The 26,451-nt window shown below is 38.0% G+C and overlaps 1 protein-coding gene across 1 annotated transcript in view; it reads left to right on the top strand.

Moving 5' to 3' along the window:
- The window catches only part of ap2b1 (adaptor related protein complex 2 subunit beta 1), a 61,093-nt gene that overhangs the window by 28,535 nt on the left and 6,107 nt on the right, over window positions 1–26,451 (top strand). The window contains exons 3-20 of the mRNA XM_016478269.1: window positions 482–617; window positions 728–973; window positions 1,054–1,244; window positions 3,925–4,146; window positions 4,344–4,464; window positions 5,907–6,002; window positions 6,214–6,329; window positions 7,251–7,416; window positions 7,573–7,671; window positions 7,976–8,235; window positions 8,487–8,679; window positions 14,689–14,730; window positions 15,769–15,915; window positions 16,473–16,618; window positions 17,084–17,213; window positions 19,330–19,414; window positions 19,594–19,680; window positions 23,613–23,767. Of these exons, the coding sequence (XP_016333755.1) occupies window positions 482–617; window positions 728–973; window positions 1,054–1,244; window positions 3,925–4,146; window positions 4,344–4,464; window positions 5,907–6,002; window positions 6,214–6,329; window positions 7,251–7,416; window positions 7,573–7,671; window positions 7,976–8,235; window positions 8,487–8,679; window positions 14,689–14,730; window positions 15,769–15,915; window positions 16,473–16,618; window positions 17,084–17,213; window positions 19,330–19,414; window positions 19,594–19,680; window positions 23,613–23,767 (2,638 nt within the window). The remainder of the gene's footprint in view (window positions 1–481; window positions 618–727; window positions 974–1,053; window positions 1,245–3,924; window positions 4,147–4,343; window positions 4,465–5,906; window positions 6,003–6,213; window positions 6,330–7,250; window positions 7,417–7,572; window positions 7,672–7,975; window positions 8,236–8,486; window positions 8,680–14,688; window positions 14,731–15,768; window positions 15,916–16,472; window positions 16,619–17,083; window positions 17,214–19,329; window positions 19,415–19,593; window positions 19,681–23,612; window positions 23,768–26,451) is intronic.

Here is a 26,451-nt window from a genome sequence, read left to right as displayed (position 1 = left end):
TACATCAACTTCGCGCTGTGGATCGCCGGATCGGCTTTCACCGTGGACGAAGCGGCGTCCAGCCCGGGGACGTCACATGTGGTTGCCGCAAGCCCGCCGTCCTCCGCTCACTCTAGGCCTCTGTCTCTACATCACTATGTGGGAAGATTTGCATAACGCCGCCCAAATGTTCACGCAAAGAAAGAAGGCGTAACTTTTCTTCTCGCTGTAGTATTGTTGTTGCCGCCGCTGCCATGGCGTGAAGGCGCTGTGTGTTTTGTTATGAAAGCGAAACGACTTTGTTTGGCCTTCCAAAAGAGGATGATATCCGCTTCGCCATGCCTGGAGCTGATCCGTGCTGGTCGCTAATGAAATACATCAACTTTTTTTTAACCTTAAACCGCATAAACACATTTCATTACACCAAATACACAAAATAATGTTCTTTTTAGCCACATCACATGACCCCTTTAAGCTAATACCTTTTTACCTGCTTCTTTAGTTCCTTGTTTCCAGATGTGGTAAACTGCATGCAGACCGATAACCTGGAGCTGAAGAAACTGGTTTACCTGTACCTTATGAACTATGCCAAGAGTCAACCTGACATGGCCATCATGGCCGTTAACAGCTTTGTCAAGGTAAGAATTGCTGTTAAAGTTCAAATTTGGACTTCACTGTACTATACATTGACTTTTTATTTTTGTGAAATTCCACCAGGAGGTCTGAAGTTGTTCTTTCTTTTTTTTAGGACTGTGAGGATCCAAACCCTCTGATCCGAGCTCTAGCTGTGCGTACAATGGGCTGTATCCGTGTGGACAAGATCACCGAGTACCTGTGTGAGCCTCTGCGAAAGTGTCTGAAGGATGAAGACCCCTATGTGAGGAAGACCGCAGCAGTGTGTGTGGCCAAACTACATGACATCAACGCCCAGATGGTGGAGGACCAGGGCTTCCTGGATTCTCTCAGGGACCTGATTGCTGACTCCAACCCCATGGTTAGATACTTTTGATCTAATTGTCCTGTATGCATACTTCCCCATTCATAATACTTTACTAATATCTGATTTACTCGTAGGTTGTGGCTAATGCAGTTGCTGCTCTGTCTGAGATCAGTGAGTCTCATCCCAACAGCAACCTTCTGGACCTGAATCCTCAGAACATCAATAAGCTCCTGACAGCCCTCAACGAATGCACTGAGTGGGGCCAGATCTTCATCCTGGACTGTCTCTCCAACTACAACCCCAAAGACGAGCGTGAGGCCCAGAGGTGAGGGCAGATAATAATCCTCGTATTCAGTGTGTTTCTTTGTCTGTACAGGTTTATGGAGATTATGGAGAGCGAATGAATTTTTATTTTTTGTATCTTATGTTGTATCAGCAAGTTATGAATTTCTCCACATGTTTTATACCCTTTAGCCAAGGCTAAATTTATTTATATAGCACATTTTTCATACCTAGTTAAAATTTAAAATAGCAGTGTTTCCCATGCCATTATATTAGGGGGGCGGCCCTCTTATTTACATGACGGCATGTCATTTCTGTCTCTACATTACATGGTTGCGCTCTCTGCATCACGCACAGCGGAGTTCCGCCCCGTTTCACACACACAAGTGAGCACACTCCCACTCCCACTATTTGTGAATATTAAGCCGCAAAACGACTATTTAAATATGAATTCTGCGTGTCTATGTGTTAATGAATACAAGGTTTTGTTTACTACTCGTACTGAAGCGCGCGTGACGCTTGCGGTGATATTAACGTCTGCCATCTCACTAACTGCTCTGAGAGTCACTTCATGAGCATTTGAAAGCCGACCTCATACGTCATCTGCCCGGAGCTGCTTCCGTGTAGGACTGTTGGTTTTATATAACTCCGACTGGATTCGTCTGAAAAAAGAAAGTCTTATACACCTAGGATGCATCGGGGGTGAGTAAAACACAGCCTAATTTTCATTTTTGGGTGAACTAACCCTTTAACCATTAAAAAGAAGTCCAGAAAAATTTAAATGGAAAAAACAGAACCCCCCCCTCAAAAGCTGTAAACCTATAGGGGAAACACTGAATAGGCACGATTTGGAGAAAAGAAATCTAATTGTGATTTTTCTAATAAAATTTGCAATAAAAAATTTGCTTTGTAATAATAATAAATGACTAAAGTAAAATTTTACTGCAAAATAAAAAAAGTGTTCAAATATAATAATAATAATAATAATAATTTATTTTACTGTACAGGTGTAAACTTACAATACTAATACTGTCTTAATTTCATTTTCAAACATTAAACAATTAAAGTTTTGTTTTGGTTGATAACTTGGTTCAAACTACATTTTTTTTTAAATCCAATGCACAAGCTTAGTTAAAGACTGCATAGACAAACAGATATTTTTAAACGTTTTTTAGTTTTGATGTAAATGTGGCAACCAGCATCTAAAATTTTAGGAAAACTGTGGTCTCTTTAATGGTCTGAAGCAGATTTGTAGATTACAGGTTTTCTTTTTCTCCTGCTACTATGAATTTGCATTACAAAAAAACTAGGGATGCAACGATACCACTTTTTCCAGTACTCGCCCGATACCGATACTTTTATTTTTGGTACTTGCCGATACTGAGTACCGATACCAATATTTTCATTGCATTTGTACATTTTTAAAATATTGGGTACAGAAACCAAAAGAGTATGTATAATGTTAGTTGGTTAACTTAATTTATCAAATAGATACAGTCAAACCAAAATTTATTCAGACACCTTCAACATTTCTCACATTATCACAGTTTATTTGTTATAGTTTAGAAAATGGTAATAAAATATGAGAAGAACTCAGAGTTAAACTGTGTCAGAACAAATTCAGCTTGATAATGTCAGATAACTTTGATAGAAAGGTATGTAATGGATTACAATAAACCAAAAATTATTCATACAGCTGTCAATATTTACACAACTATCAATACTTTGTCAGTTGACCCTTAGCCTTAATGACAGCATATAGTCTCCTGGGCATGCTGTCACACACAACAGAAGTGCGCGCGCTCTCTCTCTCTCTCCCTCCCTTCCTCCCTACCATTAAGTAACTTGTGCATTGTTTTACTTACTTCTTTTTGACATATCCGACCGAACTACAAGCTTTCCAGTGATGTCTGTGAGAAAGGGATATTCACTCGACAAGCTCGCGCATCTGCGCTGCCGCATACCTCAATCCACTCAGTGTGATTTGCTTACCAGCTGGCGCAAATCAGCTATACAGGCATTAATACTGAATGTTTTATATTCATTGCAAACATATATTTCGTAGACATCTTTAATCTCTAATAACTCCATTCTGCTGTCTGTTGTCGGTGTTTCTTTGTCTGAATATGGCACTTATCACATGCTATGTGGTATCAGCGTTTGGTATCGGGGCATTTTAACCAGTACGAGTATGAGTACAGGAGCTCGGTATCGGTGCATCCCTAAAAAAAACCTGAAGTGGATTAGAAGCTTTAAAAAGCCTGTGTTGTCAGCATTGACAGTCAATATTGTCAGTATGGTGAATACCAACACGTGGTGAAATTTGCTATAACTAGCTATAAGAATTAAGTATATAGTTTTTTTTCTCAAAATGTCAAATGAAAGTAACATTAAGACTAAATAAAATAGGATCCAGGACAGAACCTTGAGGTACATCACACTTTATATTCCAATCCATTCTGTTAATTCATTCCATGCCAACTTTATTGAAACATTTAAAAATGATCCAAATCCAAGGTTGAAAACTTAAATCCATTTGTAGCAGGATTAATAGGGGTTTTGTCCTCCATGTTCAATCTAATGATGAACAATTTTGGCAAGAGTTGTGTCAATATTGTGAAAATATATCAAGTTATTTTTCTGAAAAAAAAAAAAAAAAGTAAACCTATTCAGTAACAAATGCCAGAGCATCTTTCTGAACTCCCTCTTTCTGTCTCTTTTAGTATCTGTGAGCGTGTAACCCCACGTCTCTCTCATGCTAACTCGGCTGTGGTGCTGTCAGCGGTGAAGGTACTGATGAAGTTTCTGGAACTCCTGCCCAAAGACTCAGATTACTACAACACTCTTCTGAAGAAGCTCTCTCCTCCCCTCGTCACGCTGTTGTCTGGGGAACCTGAGGTTCAATATGTGGCCTTGAGGAACATCAACCTTATTGTGCAGAAACGGTTAGACTGCTGTCCTTATTTTTCAGTCTTTTTAGTTGTTTTCTGTGGCACTAGTTTAAGAGTTGTGCTAATCACTCAGTGTCTTTACACATGAGCACATTCTGTATTGTCACTAGATGGCAATACTGTCCAGCTGTCTGTTTGCTTAGGTATTCTAAATGTTTTGATCAAATGGTGATCGCTCTCTCTACCTGCAGGCCTGAGATTTTAAAGCAAGAGATCAAAGTGTTCTTTGTCAAGTACAATGACCCCATCTACGTCAAACTGGAGAAACTGGACATCATGATCCGCCTGGCCTCTCATGCCAACATTGCCCAGGTATTTCAAACTATGTTTGACTCTTAGCTTTAAAGTAGTGCTGTCAAATGATTAATCGTGATTAATCGCATCCAAAATAAAAGTTTTTGTTTATATAATATGTATTATGTATATGTATTATGTATATATAAATACACACAAACATACGTATATATTTTACAAATATTTACGTGTATATATATTTATATTCATATATCATTTATATTATATATAAATATTTTATATATAAACAAAACATATTTTTCTTAAATATATACATGCATGTGTGTGTATTTATATATACATAATAAATATACACAGTACACACACACATATGTAAGCAAAAACTTTTATTTTGGATGCAATTGATTGTTTGACAGCACTACTTTAAAGACAATGTGAACAGGATATTCAACAAGAAAACTGTATCTCGTGATTATTATCATGGTGTGAAGTAAACAAAGCAAGTTTGAGCATTTAAGAATCTGTAGTTCTGTAGTTGCAAAAGAAATCACACACATTTATCTTGTAGCCAGTGCTTTTCATTAGTCGGCAGAAGCAGCCAGCTAATCCACGACTTTAAACGTTTAAAAAAAAATAGAGCTATTTCTCTAACTCTAATTAAAGCTGCATTAATAAGATCATTAACTTCAATGATTTTCACTGTCATTTATGTAAATATAGCGATCACACTGTCATTTATGTAAATATAGCGATCTCTCTCTCTCATAGATCGGCTCTGTCCTAAATTACCTGTGATCCTAGCAAAAAAATGTAGCTAGGACATTGGCAGCAGTAATCTGAGATTTAGATTTCAGTAACAGGAAAATGTATCAACACTTTATTTCAAATGAAAAATTAAATGTTCGACTGAATGTTACATAAAAATGCAACATTAATTAATGTACAATGTACATGTCTTTTTTGTATGAGTATGCAAGACCTACATATGTACACTTTTTTTATATTGCACATTGCATTCCAAAGATAACAAATTAATCTTCGGTAAAGCGGAACTGTCAATTTCTCCTAATTGCATATTACTCAGAATTGTGCCTAAAATGAATATGGTCCCTTACACTTTATATTCAGTGATGGTTTGTCATTGTGTTTAGCAAAAAACACATGCTTAAGCCCATTAAGCTCTGAGCTGCCTCGTGTAAAATGACAGCTCTGCTTACACTGCATCTGATGACAAATTACTTCGTTACATTTCATTCTAATACACCTCTTTGCTGTTTTTCCATTTACTTATATTAAGTCATTTAGCTATTTCCCCCACAAACATGTCCATTTGTTAGATGTTAACATCAGACTCTTCCCGAACTTTCCCCCCAAGCTTATAACGTCGTGAGGTCATTCAGCCTTTCATTTGTGGAGGTCATTCAGCCTTTCATTTAATTCATTCGGAAGTATGATTAGTTTCTATAGAAATCCATTTAAAATGATGTTAATTTCTGTAGGTACTGGCTGAACTGAAAGAGTATGCTACTGAAGTGGATGTAGACTTTGTTAGGAAAGCCGTTCGAGCCATCGGCCGTTGTGCCATCAAAGTGGAGGTATGTTATTCAGCTCTATCTGTATGTATGTCACCTCATTCCATAGAGAAATGTCTTAAAATCTCTTCTTTTCTATAAGCAATATAGAATTTTCTTTTCTATATTGCTTTTTTCATTGTGTACCATGGATCAAGTGCTGTAGTGCTGTGATGAGTTTTGTCATTGTAATGTATAGCTGTGACTGAGTTTTCTCTTATATCTGTGTGTACAGCAATCAGCTGAGCGCTGTGTTAGCACCCTGCTGGACCTCATCCAGACTAAAGTCAATTACGTCGTGCAAGAGGCCATTGTGGTCATTAGGGACATCTTCCGCAAATACCCCAACAAGTCAGTTCATAGCTCTCATATGACATTTTTTTTGTAACCTTTTAGTACTGAATGAAATCACGCTTGTCTTTTCACTGAGCTTGTCACAATGTTTTCTGGGATTGCAGTTTCTGTAAAGTGTACATTCTGTGCTGCCCTAGAATTAGACTAAAATGTGGTATCTTAGCATTATTAAGGAACCCACTTTTTGGAACAGTCTTCATGTGAGGAGCCGACCTGTGTACGCAGCACACTAGGAGTATATATTAGGGGCCATTTAAACGACAATGTTTTCATCCAAAAACGGGAAACTTTTTATGCGTTTTGACTGTTCGTTTACACGACAACGAAAACGCATATTTTTGAAAACGGGTTTCAAAGTGCAAGTTTTTGAAAACGGCCCCGTTGACGTTTCCGTGTAAACACCCAATACGGGAATCTTTCAAAACGGTGACGTCATGCACGTGCGTAGTACGTGTTGGGTATGTAGACATGCGCAGTATGTGTTGATTTTAAAGGCAAGCCTTTGCTAACTCTTCTTCAGCAAAGTGTGGATTTACTTCACCAATATTACAACCAATAGCGGAGACGCATCATATACAACATATAATCGTGACTTCCCTACAGGTACTGTTTACTAACAAGGTGACAGTGCCAACTACTGGCCTGGCATACGTAATACAGCGTTTTTGGCCGTTTTCGCGGATAAATGCGAATCGTTTTGAAAACGTTGTCGTGTATACGTGAAACTTTTTAAAAACGCAAGGAAATAATGATCTTTAAAAAAGCATCATATGACCCCTTTAAAAACGCAAGGGAAAAACGTTTCCGTTTTTGGCTACATCGTTGTCGTGTAAATGTAGCCTTAGTTTGTAAACTAATGTGGAATGAAAGAACATGTAACTAATGGGCAGCTAAAACACCTCTCTGTTGTCTGTGCAGGTATGAGAGCATAATTGCTACTCTGTGTGAAAACCTGGACTCTCTGGATGAACCAGATGCTCGAGCTGCCATGATCTGGATTGTCGGCGAATATGCCGAGCGTATCGACAACGCTGATGAGCTCCTGGAGAGTTTCCTTGAGGGCTTCCATGATGAAAGCACTCAGGTTTGATATTATTGTTTGGTTTGGTGAGGTTTTTTTTTTTTGTGGTGTTTTTTGTTTTGTTTGGGTGTTTCTGTTATGGTTTTTGTTTTGTATACAGCATTTAGTTTGTTTAAAAGCAGGGATCTGATTCAGTATCCACTGCATTGTTGCTTTCAGGTCCAGTTGACTCTGCTGACAGCCATAGTGAAGCTGTTCCTGAAGAAGCCCTCAGAGACTCAGGAGCTGGTTCAGCAAGTGCTCAGTCTGGCCACTCAGGTGAGATGGAGAGGTGCTGATATTAGCAGCTGAAAATTATTTGTTTGGCCTTTAGTGCTTGATCCTACATATCAAAAATACAGTTAACAAGTGCATATGCACTATATATCAGTCAGATAAAGATTTATTTTTTTGAATATATTTGTAATGAAAGACAATTGCAAACTTATGCTCATTGCACACGACAGTGTTTTTCTAACAGCATGATGGATAATAGTGTCAAATCTCAAAAGGAGCTCAGCGTCTGGCTGTCAGTGTTACGTTTCCTCTCCATTCACACTCCATTTTTTCTTCATCTCCTCAGGACTCTGATAACCCTGACCTGCGTGATCGCGGCTACATATACTGGCGCCTGCTGTCCACCGACCCTGTGACCGCTAAAGAGGTTGTGCTGTCTGAGAAGCCTTTGATTTCAGAGGAAACAGATCTGATCGAGCCCACCCTGTTGGACGAGCTCATCTGCCACATCGGCTCACTGGCCTCCGTCTACCACAAACCCCCCAATGCCTTTGTGGAAGGAAGCCACGGCATTCACCGCAAACATCTGCCCATCCAGCATGGCAGGTACTGAGGCGGCTAAACGTCTTGAACATTTCACTGGCTAAAAATGGCTCATGTTGTTTCATCTCTATGTGAGATTCTCTGTTTTTCGAAAAAGGATGTCTGAATCAGTCTCAGTCCCGTAATACAATGGGGGGACTCATCGAAAGTAGTGCCAAACAGACCCAATGTTGTCCTCTCTCCACTAGAACAATGAAAAATCCTTTGTTCACTCAGTGTTGCCCATCTCAGTGTGTGTTATCATTCTTTTGTAGTATCGACACTGGGGAGAGTCCAGTCAGTGCCGGCCCGACTGCTTCTATCGATCAACCCCAAGTCATTCCATCTCAGGGTGACCTTCTGGGAGACCTGCTTAATCTGGACCTCGGTCCCCCCGTCAACGTGCCACAGGGGTCTTCCATGCAGATAGGCGCTGTGGATCTCCTCGGAGGTGGTCTGGACAGTTTGGTGCGTGTTCTTGTCTTATAATTGTCTGTTTCTGTTGGTGGATTTTACCGTCTTTTATAACGCCCTTTTAGAGTGACCAGTGTTTGTTTTTTAAGCTCACTAGTTTCTCTGCGGCTTGAGTTCAGCCTGGATAGCGTGTTCACTGGTGCAGGTGTGGTTTAGAGGCTTTAGGGTATTCCACTAAGCGTGAGATGATTGCAGCAGTGTATTTCACATTTGAGCGGTAACCACACTCGTTACCATGACCACCACGTCTCACAAGCTTCTGCCTGATGACAGTGAACAGCAAAGTGAAGAACTGCAGGGTGAAACAGCAGCGAGGTCAGCGCTTGTTAACTGGAAAGGGAATGTGATTGCATAAGCGCTTTGACTTTCAATCAAACGCTCATCATTTATTGACACAGTGCTGAATGCTGCTCAGTACTGCAAATCCAAACTTGAAATATGATGCGGGGAAACTCAAGGCTGATCACGACTAAATGCAGTTTTAGGTGTGCATATAATAGAAAACAGGATTTTTTGCCCTTTTGTTGATAAGAGTTTGATTGTACTATGTAGATATACAGTGGGTCCAAAAGTGTCAATATGACATGCCTGTCCTTTTCAATGCAAATAATGTTATCAGTATACAGTATAACAATTTGAACAAAAAATGAACATGAATTTCAGAACATTTTAGTATTTGGTTTGTCCCTCTTTTGCTTTGATTTGAGATGATTCCAAGAGCATCTTGAGATTCAATGGAAGCAAGAACAATCTGAACATCTGTACATTTAATTATTTGCTTAGTGACACAAAATTGCAGAATCAGAAATATTTCTTAATTTCATAATGTTTATTATCAAGTGTAAGGCCCCGATCAGACAGAACGCGTTTTTCAGATTTGAAAACACAAGGAGCACCGCACTGCCTTTTTTGGTTTACTTTTTTTTTTTTTTTAAGCAGTACGCTGCATTTTTTATGTTGCTAGGCAACCACCGAATCAGCTGTCCTGTCAGTCTAATCAAGGATTATAGCGCAAGCGCTCTAAAATCTTTGGTTTGCTGTTAAATAAACTGTCATATTAGCAGAAACGAAAAAAAATAAAAATACAGCTATGGGGTAACCTGCGACAGCCACGAAGAGTTTCTCCTCCATCATTGCAGTCTCCAGACATTCCAAGCAACTGTAAACACCTGTCACCAAAAGAGAAGGCCCGCCTCTCCATTCATTCGATTGGACAATGGAAAAAAAAATGCGAATGACGTCGGGCGGCTAAAGTGCACATAAACAGCACGCAGAATGCTCACTGACAATAGAATTTATTTTTAAAAAGGTGCCTCTCGGTGTGCCTCTCGGCCTTAATTTGTTTTTAAATCCCATACTTTTAGACCTTTGGAACCCACTGTACTCTGACACAAACTGGAGCATGTTAACCTGTGATTACCCAAATTTACATCTATATGGTACGGTATATTTAGGTTATCCAATCATAGCAGAGATCATTTACATATAAAATTTAAAGGTACAGTTGCAGCATTAGTTTAATTCAGAGGTCAAAGAGAGAGTGAAAAATGTACATTTGAAACTAAACTGCAACATTTTTGGTGCAAAAAACCTTGACTAACATTATTGGTGGATTCAGGGTAAAAATAACATGCTGCATAATTGTAAAATATGGCCCCTTTAATATTTTTTTTGAGCACTGATCATGGCGTAGCTGCAGGATGTGCATGTGTTGAAGTGGAGAGGCTGTGGTATATGAAGTGTTCTGACTCTGAAGCAGAGCTCAACTGCAGCACCAGAACCCCAGGGCTAAATGTCTTGCCGTCTTATACACAGTCATCAACCCACATAAAATCTTCCACTCAAAACACACATGCACAGTTCCTGAGTGAAGTAAAGAAAAGATTTAACATTTTTGGTCAGGATGTGTGCAAATCTTAATGTTCATGTTCTCTAAAAGGACAGCATAAAATGAACACGCTGAGAAATCTAAACATTCACAAAACCATTTAATATTTACATTTATTTTAATATTTATGATAAATTTTCATTTTAAGGTGTAGTTACATGTTACATGTGCTATAGTACTACAAGTTAATAATAAATTATGTATTATTACAAGGATCTAAACGTAACCCCATAGTAAGTATATGTAGTATATGTACTTATTTGTGTAATTACACTGTAACATCACCACCTTAAAATAAAGTGTAACCATATTCACAGATTATTTACAAGGAGTAGCTCAACCCAGTGTCATAATTTACTCACCCTTATGTCACTTTCTTCAGTGGAATTTTACTGAATGTCTTAACTGCTCTTTTCCTTATACTGAAAAATTTGGTATAACCTGTGATTACCCTAACACATTGAATAAAATATGAAATTTTAAAGTAGAAAGGCTAAAATGGTATTTTCTAGTGACACATACTCCAATAGTCTTTTATTTGCAACTTTGAAAAATCATTTTTACAGTGCAATGACAGTTAATGATGGCTGTTGTGTTGAGCTTTAAAAGTTATATGCAAAAAGACAGACACACTGTTATTTTTGCTCCCTAAGAATTTTAATTGAATGAATTGCAACATTTTGACCCCAATCGGTCTTTGTCAGGCTTTGAATTGAGAGCTTTAAAAATGAACCATCTTACCTTCGTTCAGCAAAATACCCTCTTTTGTGCTCCACTAAAGAAAATTGTACTGTCTAATGACATGAGGGTGAATAAATTATGACAGAACTTTCATCTTTGGGTGATCTGTCCCTTTAATGAATATTATGGGAAATATTGCAGGTATATGCCAGGATCTTCACATCCAGAAGCAATTTGTTCATTTTTTTTCCTGGAGCCACAAAAGGCCTATGTTCTCCTCCTTGTGAATAATTGGATTTGTCAAGCAGCCATCTCCAGCATGGCACATGTAAAGCATTTTTATCTCCTCAGTGCAATCTTCTCCCAAATTGGAGGAGTATCTATGTCAGAGCTTTGCACGGGTGCCCTATACAAACCAGGATAGAGACACAATGCCACTTGCTGTGTGAAGATGCTGTTCTAGCTCAAGACGTGTTGAACAGGACTGTAAGGAAAGGTTTTGCAATCCCGTCTCTAGACTAGTGATATACTCATAATTGAGTTTCACTGCTCAGTGATACTCCTTATGAACCACTCCTCCACCAAATGACAAAACATAGGTTGTGAGACTTGACCAGCAGTTAAATCAGTATTCAGAGGTGGGAAAAGTTGAGGTGCTGGTTCTTGTGCCCCAGGCAAGATATGACATATATAATAGATAATATAATGTTAAGATGGGTCACAAAGATTGACAGACTAGTCACCTATCTAGATATATTCTCTTATACATACAGTTTGGGGTTGGTAAGATTTAAAAAAATTTTTTTTAATGTTTTTCAAATTCGTCTTTTATGCTCACAAGGCTACATTTATTTGATCAAAAATAGAAGTAAAGTTAAAAACAGTAATATTTGAAACATTGCTAAATTATTAGTAACAGTTTTCTATCTTAATATATTTTAAAATGTAATTTATTCGTTTTAATGCAAGGCTGAATTTTCAGCAGTACACCAGTCTTCAGTGTTACATGATCCTTCAGAAATCATTCTAATATGTTGATTTGGTGCTCAAGAAACATGTCTTTATATTATTATTAATGTTGAAAACAGTTGTGCTGCTGGATATTTCTGTGGAAACGGTGATGAATGTTTTTTAAGGATTCTTTCATGAATAGTAAATTCAAATGAACAGCAATTATTAGAAATTTAAATCATTTATAACAGTGTAAAAGTCACTTTTACTGTCACTTTTGATCAATTTAATGTAATTTCATTTAAATGTAATACCGTTTTTGTTGAATAAAAACGAATTAATTTCTTAAAACAAATCTTACTGACCCCAAACTTTTAAATGGTAGTGTATTATTATAATTGTTTTATATCATTTGTTTCTGTTTTTCCTGTGCTTTAATTGGCATGCTTTAGCTCTTCGACAGTTTGCTAAACAGTAAATCTGCACTATACAGGAGCGGTTGTGTCTTTAAATTCATTCCCCATAAAGCAACACCACTACAGCCATTCAGACAGACGTCCTTGGCCATTGCGTCATATTTATGAGTTTCCTACTGCAATTTGAAGTTTGGGTTGACAAAGCTTGTAAAACCTGTCAAGAGATGCGTTCCGCTCCTGTGTTCTGTTCCTTCTAGCTCTACACAAGAACGTGTTTTATGCAAACAGCTCTTAACATATTAGATGAACCTGAGAGCTAATTATTCAGAGCTACTTTGAGGCCGATCACCCAGCTATTCACTCAGGCAACTCATGACTCAAAAAAATGAGTGCCTCATGCCTAACTGAGAGTTATGTTTTGATCTGGTGTAATAATTCTTATTGGGTCTGCCACTGACTCCTAATGCTGAATGTAATGACCTTTTATGTTCTCTAAATGGACATGGAATCCAACAAAAATTCAGTACTCAAAATGGACAGGAGTGTACAAGATTTAGAATGGATTGTCAAACAAATTGGCAGTGATTTATTTTTTCCTTTCCACCTAATTGTTAAACCTGGTCACATCTCACAGCTTAACACTAGCACAAAGGTTTGTATTCACAATGAATATACTTTTGCTGACTAAATGAGTCATTCCAATAAAATACCAATGTGTTCGTCATCCTCGTCAAGAAGACAGTGTTCAGAGCTGAGGAATGTTAAACATTGAACAATCTGCAGAAGCATCTGACTGCTCAAGGTCGTGAGTGTTTCAAAGAGACGAACGCTGCAGACTCAGCACCTGAAGGGATGCATTTTTAAACTCGCAGTCTTACCGGCCTCTTTATCTCATAACAGATTTACATTGACATTTAGCAGGTCTGGGGCACTAAGTCTATGTCTAATCTGAATAACATTATGACTCCGAAAACTCAAGTGTTTTATTTTTTTTCTCTCCATTGAAATTTGGTTAAGAATATTTGCATTTGACACAACCATCCACTTCTCCCAAACCCTAAATGTTGCATGTTGCGCTTTACAGCTCAGCTTGTGATTTGTGTCCTGCTGAGTGTGAAGCTGTAGGGTTGTTTAATCTTGCTCATTTCCTCACTGAGAAAATCAAGGTGACTGTACGGCTGAAGGTCAGTAAGAGGAATGTGGACTGAGAGAAGGAATTTACATGGCTTTAGTCATCATAAATTCAAAGACCCTGTTTACTTTCTAAATGCACATTTATAGTATTATTGTGCAGGATGCATTGGTAAACTTTATTCCAAACAAAAAGAAATATTTGTCTTTCATCAAAATGTAATACTTCGGTCCACTGAAACATTTTTCATTCTAGTTAGTTGCTGTTATCACCAAATCTCTACACCCATTATATAAAACATTTACCACAGTCCAATTAATATCAATGGATAAAAAAAAGTCTTGCCCTGCTTTTATAATATTTTTCTTATTCATTTGTTATTTTACAGTAAAATAGCTCTAATAGCAATATTTATCTCATGTTATGGACATAGTGACATTTTGTCGTATTGTTGAAGTCTTGTGGATTTTTTTTTTTTCAGTATTTCAGGATTTTCACCAGTGCGGTTCACTCACAAATCTGTTTTTCCTTCAATTCCACAACTTTTGCTAACACGCTGAAAAAAAGCTGAATTGTTGCTTTCAGCCTATGAAATCACTGCTCAGCTTCAGTGCTAACCATCATGGGGATTCAGCAACAATAACTGTCTGTAATGCAGGAGCACCACTCAACTCTTCCTTCCTGCAGCTTCACTCATCTCAGTCTTAGTCCACAGCTGAATCAATAGCAGCGGGTGTCTCATAGATTACATTTTCAGGTTGATTTTAGCAACTGGCAAAACAAAAAGTACAACATAGCAGGTTTTAAAAGTTGTTTGTGACGACATTTCCTTTGTAAACAGGAAAACTCTGTTAATAATGGATCCTGGACGTGTCTCTCTGTCTCTCTCATGTTGTTTGTTGGCCTGGAAATGGGTCTTCTGTTCTCTGTTGTAGCTCGGGGGAGATCTGGGAGGAGGTGTTGGGGGCAGTCCTGCAGTAAGTGAGCTCCTCTCTCTCTCTCCGCTCGTATCCGTCTGTCCGCACTCAGCATGTTGTGTGCTATTTATATGATTCTTAATAGCCTGTCTAGTGTAGACACCTAGCTGTGTTCTGCTTTGTTTCTTTTTTGTTTGCACAAAAATCCATCCTGCTTTGAGGTGATATGATGTTCCTGATATGATGAACTTCTGTTTAACATAACCTACTTTGTCATTTGTCTTTAAAGTGCTGGTGATTTTTAAAAATTTTTTTGGTACCTAAATGCCTTGTTTTTCCTTGGTCTCCTTTGCTCATCAAGGCTGCATTTATTTTATCAAAAATAAAATATTAATATTGTGAAATATTATTATAATTTAATATATTTAAAAATTATTCCTGTGATGGCAGAGCTGAATTTTTAGCAGCCATTACTCCAGTCTTCAGTGTCACATGATCCTTCAGAATGAAACATTTCTCATTATTATCAATGTTGAAAAGCATTTTTGCTGCTTAATATTTTTGTCTTTCAACATTGATTAATAATCATTTATTATTTAATTTATACCAATAATGATTGATAATAACTGAGCACCTAATCAGCATATTAGAATAATTTCTAAAGAATCACATGACCCTGGAGACTGGAGTAATGATGCTGAAAATTCAGCTTTGACATCTCAGGAACAAATTGCATTTTAAAATATATTAAAATAGAAAACAGTTCCATTAGATTAAAATATTAATTTATTAATTATTTCACAATATCATATTTTGACTGTATTTTTGATCAAATAAATGCAGCCTTGGTGAGCATAGGAGACATCTTTTAAAAACACTGCAAAATCTTAATTATTCCAAACATTTGATCAGTAGTGTGGTTTGTCCCTAATATCAAAATACAATTCATTCTCCTCATATCCTGCACAACTGGTGTCGCCTACATGAAGAATGCCTGTTGCTGTGATTTAAAAGGATACACAAACGCTTCCTAGAGTAGTTTAAACTCTTTTGACGGTTAGAAATCTTATCTCTATGATCTCTGTTTGTGTCACGCAGGTGGGCCAAAACTTCATCCCGTCATCGGTGCCCAACACCTTCGCTCCGTCTCCTACACCTGCTGCTCTCAGTAGCGGCCTCAATGACCTGTTTGAGTTGTCCTCAGGAATGTCCGTTGCTACAGGAGGATTTGTGGCACCTAAAACTGTGAGTGCTACTCACCACTTAACTTTAAACCATAACCCCTCACCCATTTCTGATCTTTTATATCATAATGAAGAGCCTTTCAAGAAAGGAAGTTCAGTCTGTTCTCATTGTCCAGCATGAGCATTAACTTCATGTGCTACATAAATGCAGGCGTGCAGAACAGCTTGCGGGGGCACAAAGTCTCAGGCATCTTCATTAATAAGAGCTCCATTAGAGCCAGAGTAAATCAGTAGAGTAGGACAGAGCACAATTAGTCCTTTATGATCTACCTTGTGGAGTTATCCAATTCCCCTGGTGCTCTGGGTGCCTACTTATATATGTGTTCATTTGTCTCTTTTTATCTGATTTTGTTTCTTTTTGGATGCCAGCTCAGTTCTTGTAAGCAGTGTCTGGGTGAGTGAGTGTAAGCGAATGTCAGACTCCTGCATTAAAGTGCCCTTCAATTTAGAATGACTGTAGTTATCCTCTTAGAGAAGAGCATAGCCTTAATTTATTAAGTAAACAAAACTGTAAAACAGAGGAGGTACGGTGGGGATTAATTTCTTTGGTTTGTGAAGGTATGGCTGCCAGCAGTCAAGGCAAAAGGACTGGAGATATTTGGAACCTTCTCTCGGCGTCAAGGGCACATGTACATGGACATGACCTTCACCAATAAAGCACTGCAGCACATGACTGACTTTGCCGTCCAGTTCAACAAGAACAGGTCTGTGTTTATGTTTATGATATTAATCATTCTGATAATAGTTGATGATAGTCATTGTGGCATATTTTTTCTGTAACCAGTGTCCAAAATGAAGATTTTATATTTGAGTAATTGTTGTTTTATTTTAAATAATACCAGTATATTTGGTTATATAACTGAATTTAGTATTATATATATAATACATTTTAAATACACTACCATTAAAAAATTCGAGGTCCGTAGGTTTTAAAATTAAAAAAAAAAAAAATTGTATTCAACAAAGATGCATTAAATTGAGCAAAAGTGATATTTATAAGGTTACAAAAGATTTGCATTTCAGATAAATTCATCAAAAAAATCAGGCCACATAGCCAGTAACTCAAATTTTTGCTCTCGCTCGCTAAGTGTTAATTTGCCTTGCCTGTAACTGATACATAAAGTAGAGCAATGAGAGGCTATGTACATATGCTTTGTTGTTGTCATTAGTTTTGGAGTGATCCCCACCACACCTCTCCCCATTCACACTCCACTGATGCCCAGCCAGAGCATCGACATCTCCCTCCCTCTCAACACCATCGGCCCTGTGATGAAAATGGACCCACTCAACAACCTACAGGTACAATGCATTATTGCCTTTCGCTGTGTGTTTTCACTCCCCCATACACAGCCACACACGCCCATGGGTCCCCCTGAGGTCCCTTCTTTGCATTAATCATCCCACAGGAAATAACACATTACAAATATGCCGTTAATGTTTAAATTACATCTCTGTGTATCCAAACCTCCGAGCTCTCAACTGCACAGCACGCACATTGGTCTCTGATTATTTGAGTCAGTTGTCCCCACGTGCTTCGTTAGTTACTGAGATAATTTGTGTGAGCAGCAGCTGCAAAAGATTCAATTTCATGCCTTTAAAACACTCCAGAGTACTTGCCCACGGCTAGTCTATTAATGCAGATCATCAATCAGATACAAATGTCATTATGAATCATCATCGTTTCATATGATTTATATCAACATGTTTCTGCCTCATTCGTTTTAAACCAGTGTGTCGGTTCATCTTTGGATGGATGTCCAACAGTGTTTGCTGTCCCAATGAGATGTCCCAACATTTTTCCTCCTCCACCTCTATTTTCTGCCCATGACATCCTGCTGGGTTACTCTCTTTGCTTCATGCGCCCCCTGTTTAAGGATCCTTTTCTGTGACTCTTCTCCTCTCTTCACTGTTGTCAGTGTAAGCATCTGGGTATTCACTATTAAACAGAGCTGCCCGCAGAGTGTTTATGACTTGTATTAATGAGTTCAGGCTTCTCATGAGCTGAAGAGTCATCACAGTAAACAGCAGCTGAATGCCCTTTGAATGGCCAGGAGACACTGTGATCTGACCATGTCCAAGTTAATTAAACAGGTGTATTAATTATCGTCCTGTCATCGCAAACACATACAACAAATTTTGAAGAGTGTACCAGCTGCCCTTTTACATAAAATTTAAAGTCGACATGAAATAAAAATTTAACCCGTCTGTTTTGTAAATGCATATTATAGATCATTCTGAATGATTCATCCAAGTATGTTTCATATTTTATTTTTTTACCTTGTATTATTTAAAGGAATAGTTCACACAGAAATGAAGATTTGCTGAAAATGTACTCGCCCTCAAGGTGAGTTTTGTCATTGGAACAGATTTGGAGATATTTAGCATTACATCAATTGCTCAGCTGTGGATCCTCTGCAGTGAGTGGGTGCCGTCAGAATGAGAGACTAAACAGCTGATAAAAACATCACAATAATCCACAAGTGATTAGCACAACTCCAGTTGATCAACTAATGTCTTGTGAAATGAAAAGCTGCAAGAAACAAATCCATCACCAAGGTCCATAATTTATAATTACGCTTCCTCCGGTGAAAAAGTCCATCCCCTGTTGCCTTCTCACATTAAAATCCACCAACATATTTGTTTAGGTCTGTTGTTATGGATTGTGGACTCATTTTTGAAGAAATGGGTTTAAAGTTAAAACGGTTTAATGATGGATTTGTTTCCTACAAATGCAGATTTTAATTTCACAAGACATTAATAGATGGACTGGAGTCCATTACTTGTGGATTATTATGATGTTTTATGATTTTTCTGGTGGCACCCATTCACTGCAGAGGATCCATTGGTGAGCAAGTGATGTAAATATCTCCAAATCAGTTTTGATGAATGAACAAACTCATCTACATCTTCGATGGCCTGAGAGTGAGTACATTTTCAGCAAATTGTCATTTTTGGGTGAACTATTTTTAAAACCATTCCACATTTTCTCCTAAATTAGTCAGAAAATACAAAAAAGTCTGCCGATTGTGCTTCTATGACTAATAAAAATTAAATGACCTTCCTTTCCAACAAAGAACACACTGGGTGGCTAAAAATAGAGGTCAGTTATGCCATAATTTATTCATTGGATTTCTATGGCTCGCTTTGCAGTCTAATAATATTTACATGGTGTAAAATATGAAAGAACTCATCAGCGGGTTGCAACCATTGATTTCTACTACCCCTCTTTTCTGCTCTTGTGCCTTTCTTCTTGTTTCCCTTTTCCTTTTCTGTCCCTTTCTGTGTAACTGAAAGCTCTTATTCCGTTTGGTGAATAAGGACAGCATCAAAATGCAGTCGGGCTGCAGAGGCGTTTTAGACCCTTATACAGTGAAGTGTATTTTAAAGTCTGACCGCTCAACCTTTCTCACCCCAGGTGGCTGTGAAAAACAATATTGATGTCTTCTACTTCAGCACGCTGATCCCTCTCAACGTCTTCTTCGTGGAGGATGGCAAAATGGGTACAAGTACTCCGCGCACACATGCTCAATCTAAAAACAGCACACTGTTTCACACTGAGGTTTTGATTGAGCTTAGGTTTTATAAAAGAGTGGATTGATGGGATGTAGCTAGGACTGAGCACACTTTAGACACTGATTGGCCAATCCCACTTGATAAGCTTTAAACCTTTCTTCAACAGAGCGTCAGGTGTTCTTGGCCACATGGAAGGACATTCCAAATGAGAATGAGCTGCAATACCAGATCAAAGACTGCCACTTAAACGCAGGTGAGTTCATCTAGTGCTCAACTTGCATTGACTCATGAGTTAGAGTAGAGGGGTTTGGATCAGTGGTCATTGAATCAAAGGCAGATAGCATAAAGTTTACAAATAGCAGGGTAACTGGAAAGGCCTTTTGAGCTGTTTGGCAGAGTGCTCATACCTCTTTGTAGTTTGGGCTCTGTCCATATCCAGACTGGCACCTGATGCAGCGAATTGGAACCTTCCACAATGTGTCTGGTTGAAAGACACTCCAATTAATATGATTCTATTTACATGTACAAATGTACAATGTTAAAATTGATTGCTATAAAATACATTAAGCAGCACAACCGTTTTCAACATTGATAATAATAAGAAATGTTTCTTGGGGTGCAAACAAGCATACTAGACTGAGCAACACTGAAGACTGGGGTACTGACTGCTAAAAGTGTAGCTTAGCCATCACAGGAATAAAAATAAATTTTAAATAAAATATATAAAAAAAAATATTTCTTTTAAGTTGTAGTAATATTTTACAGTACTACAGTTTTTGCTGTATCAAATAAATGCAGCCTTGGTGAGCTGGGAATGGCTCAGAAATTATATTCTGTATAAGACATGGCAATGTAATACATACTAATCATTCTATTATGTTTTTTTTTTTACACTCCTAGTATTAAAGCTCATTGCACAGGCCTCACCATAGTCCCAGACAGTGTTGAACAAGCATAGATTCTTGATTTATGACTGTGACTTCATGATGCTTTGATATTAAGCCAACAATTGAATTATTTGCTTCAAGCTTTATTACACAACATCCACTGCACAGTTTGAGATTTTAAAAAGCAGAAAAGGTCCCCATTCTGGAGTTCCCACCATTCTGTTATAATTCATGGTTAATTATTTAGTCTGGTGGCAGTGTAAAAATGTTGTGGAATGTGGTGGGCTGTGCACAGACTCTGACAGAGCTGGTTTATTTCAAGGCTTATCAGCTCGCTATTTGTATTTATCAACCTGGAGCCAATTTGAGCATACAGCAGCAGACACGTGGGGTGGAGGAGCGCCGAACACGGGGACCAGCACAGAGAGCCTGTTTGATTTTTTTTTTCCCCTCTTTCTCTGATGCCTTGTTTTGGGAGGAGAAGCCATGCTGTTCTGTTTCAGTCGTGTTTATTTGCATGTAGAGAATAATCAACTGCCATTGTGAGATGCAGATTGGCTCTAGCTTGTCATGACTTGAATAACAATGTGAACGTAATGGAGCGTACAATTGAGGGCAAGCTATAACCGAATGCCTTTTCCCACACCGTGTCCATTGCTATTATTTGTAAATGACTGAATGTTTTCTCATAGAATTGAATTAGTGGGAAGTTGTTTCGCATTTTGTTGTTGTTGAGACTGGTCGATTTGTTCTTTATCAGGATGCAGCTGCAGTTCTCGGGTCCAGGAGGAAGGGATGCGCTCGTGTCGGTGGATCAACAGATTCCTAATTATGAATAATTTCAGCACTTAATTCAGCAGAAAATAAACATCACTAATTAGTTTTCAGCGTTAATGTTTTACAACCATTTACAAACCTAATTGATATGCTGCAGAATTGCTGCCTGTACATGAACATTACAGAGATCAAGAATAATTGAAATACAGGTCCTCCAAAATATCATAGAGATGCAGGTGAAGCAGCCACCTAGCAACTGCATAGCAATGTTTTAACAGTCATTTCGTATACTTAAGCAACCGCATAGCAATGCCTTGGCAGCCACCCACAAAACCCTATTGTATTCTTTAGAAAATTTGTATTAATATTGCATGGTGTCCCTCCTCATCCGCCTCTCTCTCCCGTCATGAGCTGCTCTGTGTGTGTGCTATGTATTGTGAGGACAGACTCAGAGGATTGACAGCAGTAGTGTGAACTGGAGTGAGTCACAGCACACTCCACATGTTGCTAATACCAGCTGTCATCACCTGATTCTGTGGCTTATATAACGCAGACTGACTGCCACCTTCCTCTGACCTTTCTCTCTCTGTATAAATGTTTTCCATCTTCTTTTTCCGTCAACCTTATGGCTTTTTATTTCCCCAATCCGTCTTTCTCCCTCTTCAAATACTTCATTACGTTTTATTGTGCCACTTTACCTTGCTCTTGTTTGCGCCTGTCCTTGTCTTTCAGCGCATGACTATCTCTGTTGCCAGGGGTTTCATCATTCCCTCTCAATCGTTCCATGGAGTCCAATGCTCCCAAAATGCAATGATATGGCTCAGGGGTGATTTATTCCAGAACAGCATCACTCAGGAGTTTCATAGTATGATGTGTAAAGTAGTTTTAAGACAGTCAGTAGATTACCAGTAGATTATTAAGTTAAAAAGGTTTTTGTAAACATGACGACTAATATAATGTTTTTGGGGTTGGCTTTTGTTATCCCTGTTATTTATTTGTTGGTTTATTTATATGCTTTTTATGTGAACAATATTTGAGAGAAATAGGCCTTTTGTGTACATAGAAAAAGTCTTAGATCTTTGAGTTCAGCTCATGAAAAATGGGGGCAAAAACAAAAGTGTTGCGTTTATAATTTTGTTCAGTGTATATATATATATATATATATATATTATTTATTTTTGTTTGTTTGTTTGTTTGTTGATGTGCTCCAAAAAAAAAAAAGAATTTAAAATGTACAGACGTTCTCTTCAAGGGAAATGGACCAATAAATTGTATTATAAATTTTTTATTAAATTTATTATTGATCACTAATAACTGCAGGACTGAATAAATTAATTTGGAAGTAGTTCCAAATCATAACAAATATAATTAAACTCAGGTAAACTTTATTTTAGATAATGCCAGTGTGTGTAAATACTGTGTGTGTGTGTGTTACATACATTATATATTTTCGTAGTGAGTCCAATTTTACTTTAAATTGGTAAAATGTATTTTTATTTTAAACTATTCAAAATTAATTTGAATCATTTTATGATTATAGGCAAAACCCTTTTTTCCACCCAAATGATAAAAGAAAGATGAATGGACTTTTTTCGAGGACAATACAATTCTGTATGTCAGCCTCAGATGTCACACCCACGGACCGTTGGCTACACGTCTGATGCATGTGGCACACAAAATTGGAAACACTTCAGGAGATTCGAAGTCGTCATCGGATTGGTTGAATTATACAGGCTTTCCGGGAGACGTGCGTGTCGCGTTCTTTTAACGTACTGCCTAGAAACAAATATGCCGTGACGCCCAACCCCCTCATGGAAGAAGAAAGCCGTCGTGTTTACAATTGTGATAATGAGTGCTTATCAGGATCAACTAAACGCTGGATTTTCAAAAGTATGTGAAATATTTAAAGTTCGCGGCATAGAATCTTTAAAATACGTCCAAATGTTTTACACACCGGTCTGTTATTGTGGGGACATTTCCACGCCCCTAAACATGATGCGGCACACAACGAAATGTGATTGGTTGCTTTATCTGTCAGTCATATGGCCTCTTGGGCGGTCCTTGCCATTCAAAGCGGCCAAGGTTCCCAGACCTTCTGCTGTGAGTCTGAAGGTCTGGCTACGCGAGACTACTCAAATACCAACTGTCTCCAACAAGGAAGTTGCAAGTAGCAAATTGCGGTTCATTGTGTGCCTTCAGTTGTGCTAATGCTCATACTTTGCTAGTAATTTGCATACTGTGCTTATGCTCTTTGCCAACCATAAGCTGATTGTGAAGAAACTGACAGAAATGTATCTATTACAAGTGTATTCAATGCATTCATCCATGGTACAAACAGGTTATTGCCATGTACCCTTACTGTTTCATAGGAAATACTTATAACAAATGCTCATTAGACCATTCCATATTTTTTTTGTTTTTTTTAATGGATGAATTGTAGCTTTTCTTCTGATAACTGTAGTCTAGTGAGAGACTTCTGTGAATATCTTGTTGGGTAACCATGTGTCTGTGGTATTGGCAGATACAGTGTCAGGCAAACTGCAGAACAACAACATCTACACCATCGCCAAGAGGAACGTAGAAGGCCAGGACATGCTGTATCAGTCGCTCAAACTTACCAATGGGATCTGGATCCTCGCTGAACTCCGTATACAACCTGGCAATCCCAATTACACGGTAATCACTCACAGCGCAAAGATTCACCAATTGTGCATTCAAACAAAGTCCGACTCGAGGAATGCATGCCAATTTGACACAAAGAGCAAAATAAATCGTGTCCCTTAACAAACAAAATGCTTTTGACTTGGTCCATAACATATTCAAGGACATCCTTCATCCCTTAGTTTGAGGGAATAATATATGAACATAAAACCTGGTTTATTTTTATCTCTTCTTTTTTGTGCACCAATCCACTCCAAGGTTTCAGCACATTATTATATAATTCAGTGCTCTGAAGATCAGGCTTTTAAAACATGATAAATGTATGACCCTGAAAGCAGTGCTTTCTGCTTGACTTGCTTGCCTAATGCATTAAATGAAGAGGAAGGTCAAGAGCAGTGTGAAGCACTCAGAAAAGGCTTGTCTCATGACAGGTAGAGTATTGATCCAAATTTTTAAAGCTCATGGAGCCCCAGTGCCCTTTGATTCTGTCGTATCAAATAATTATTAATTTGTGTCAGTGCTATTTAACATTCCTGAATTATCTTCACAAACAGTGACATGCATATGTGCCGTTACATAAGTAGAATCTCAATAAGAGGCAGCACTCTCCTCTGTGGTTTTGTATTGAGTCAACAAGTTTAAAGAACTACATTTATTATTCGCTTTTGTTTATTTTAGAGTGTGACAGCCTCTGAGAAAACATACGGTCTATAAGTGAATCAGCTGTTTATTCACTTACTGCTATGACAGATTCAGGGAGTCATTTGTTCAACTGATCCAAAGACCTTTGAGTGATTCTTTAAAAGAACCAGCTCGTAAGAGTCATTGACTTGTGATTCAGACAATACTAGTTGTGTGCATCCAATAAGAACAACCCATTAGAAATTATTTATTGTCTCTGCATTATTCTGTGGTATCCCAGTCTTTTCTCTTACATTTAACTATTGGTGACCACAGACTCATAGCTTGGGTATAATGTAATTTAATTTTTCTGTGACACTGTGAAAGATTAAGTAGTGGAGTGCTACAACTGCTTACAGATGATGATGATGATGTTAATATTAATATTAATAATAAGGTAACACCTAACAATAGGGTTTTATTTGTTAACATTAGTTAATGCATTAAAGGATAGTTCTGTCATTACTTTCTGACCCTCCATAGACGGCAACGCAACTACCATGTTCAAGGCACAGAAAGGTAGTAAAGACATCGTTAATATAGTCCATGAGACATCAGTGGTTCAACCGTAATGTTATGAAGCTACGAGAATACTTTTTGTCTGCAAAGAAAATAAAAAAATTACAACCTTATTCAACAATTTCTTCTCTTCCATGTCAGTCTTCAACGCGCTTTCACGAGAGTGCCATGACGCATGCGTGTGATGATGCTGCTGACACATGAGCCGGTGATTCTTTTCTATACCCGCTCAGTGCAACAACATCATCCAAGTGAAAGATATAACACCAACATGTCAGAAAAAAACGATCTAATCTATCTAATAAAAAAATCTATCTGCCTTGAGTCTGTTGGGATATACCCCTACTAACTGCACATCTATCTATCTATCTATCTATCTATCTATCTATCTATGTACACTTAGACATTTTAGGTTTTTATAATTTTTTTGAACATCATTTATTTACCTTGTTGTAGTTTCAAACTTCCTTGTGTTAAACACACACAAAAAAAAGATATTTAATAGAATGTTATTTAATGAATATGAATGACAATGACTGCTGTCCCTGTCCTCCATCCACTTTCATTGTGTGGGGGAAAAAAGCAGCTTGGACATTCAGCTAAATATATCCTTTTGTGTTTCACACAAAAAAGAAAAACTTAAACAGGTTTTAAATTACATTTGTTGAATTTTTTTTCTTTTTAGGTGCATCTCTTTAAGTCCCTTTAAGTGTGAGTACGTATAAAAATCCAATCCAGATCTTCTATACTTATCTTGCTGGATCTGTCCGCTGCTTTTGATATGGTGAACCACCATATTCTCCTGTCAACCCTATTGGAAAATGGCATCTCAGGAACCGCACGCCAGTGGTTTGAGTCTTACCTCTCAGATAGGTCCTTCAAGGTGTCTTGGAGAGGTGAGGTGTCCAAGTTGCAACATCTAGCTACTGGGGTGCCTCAGGGCTCAGTTCTTGGACCACTTCTCTTCTCTGTCTACATGGCATCACATGGTTCTGTCATTCAGAAACATGGCTTTTCATATCACTGCTATGCTGATGACGCTCAACTCTACCTCTCATTCCATCCTGATGATCCGACGATAGCTGCTCGCATCTCAGCATGTCTAACAGACATTTCTTGTTGGATGACGGACCATCACCTTCAACTCAACCTGGCTAAGACAGAACTGCTTGTGGTTTCAACAAACCCATCACTTTATCAAAATTTCACCATCAGTTAGGCTCATCAACCATAACTCCTTCAAAAACAGCTAAAAACCTTGGATTTGTGATTGATAAGCTGAATTTCTCAGACTACATTGCTAAAACTGCCCGTTCCTGCAGATTTGCTTTATACAACATTAGGAAGATCAGGCCCTTTCTTTCAGAACATGCAACACAACTCCTTGTTCAAGCTCTTGTTCTATCCAGGCTGGACTATTGCAATGCTCTCTGGGCAGGTCTTCCAGCCACTTCTATCAAACCTCTACAATTAATCCAAAATGCCGCTGCAAGATTAAT

The sequence above is a fragment of the Sinocyclocheilus anshuiensis genome, unplaced genomic scaffold (genome assembly GCF_001515605.1).
Source record: "Sinocyclocheilus anshuiensis isolate Anshui unplaced genomic scaffold, SAMN03320099.WGS_v1.1 scaffold2571, whole genome shotgun sequence".
In the NCBI taxonomy this organism is placed as follows: Eukaryota; Metazoa; Chordata; class Actinopteri; order Cypriniformes; family Cyprinidae; genus Sinocyclocheilus; species Sinocyclocheilus anshuiensis.
This window is presented reverse-complemented; position numbering and strand designations above follow the sequence as displayed.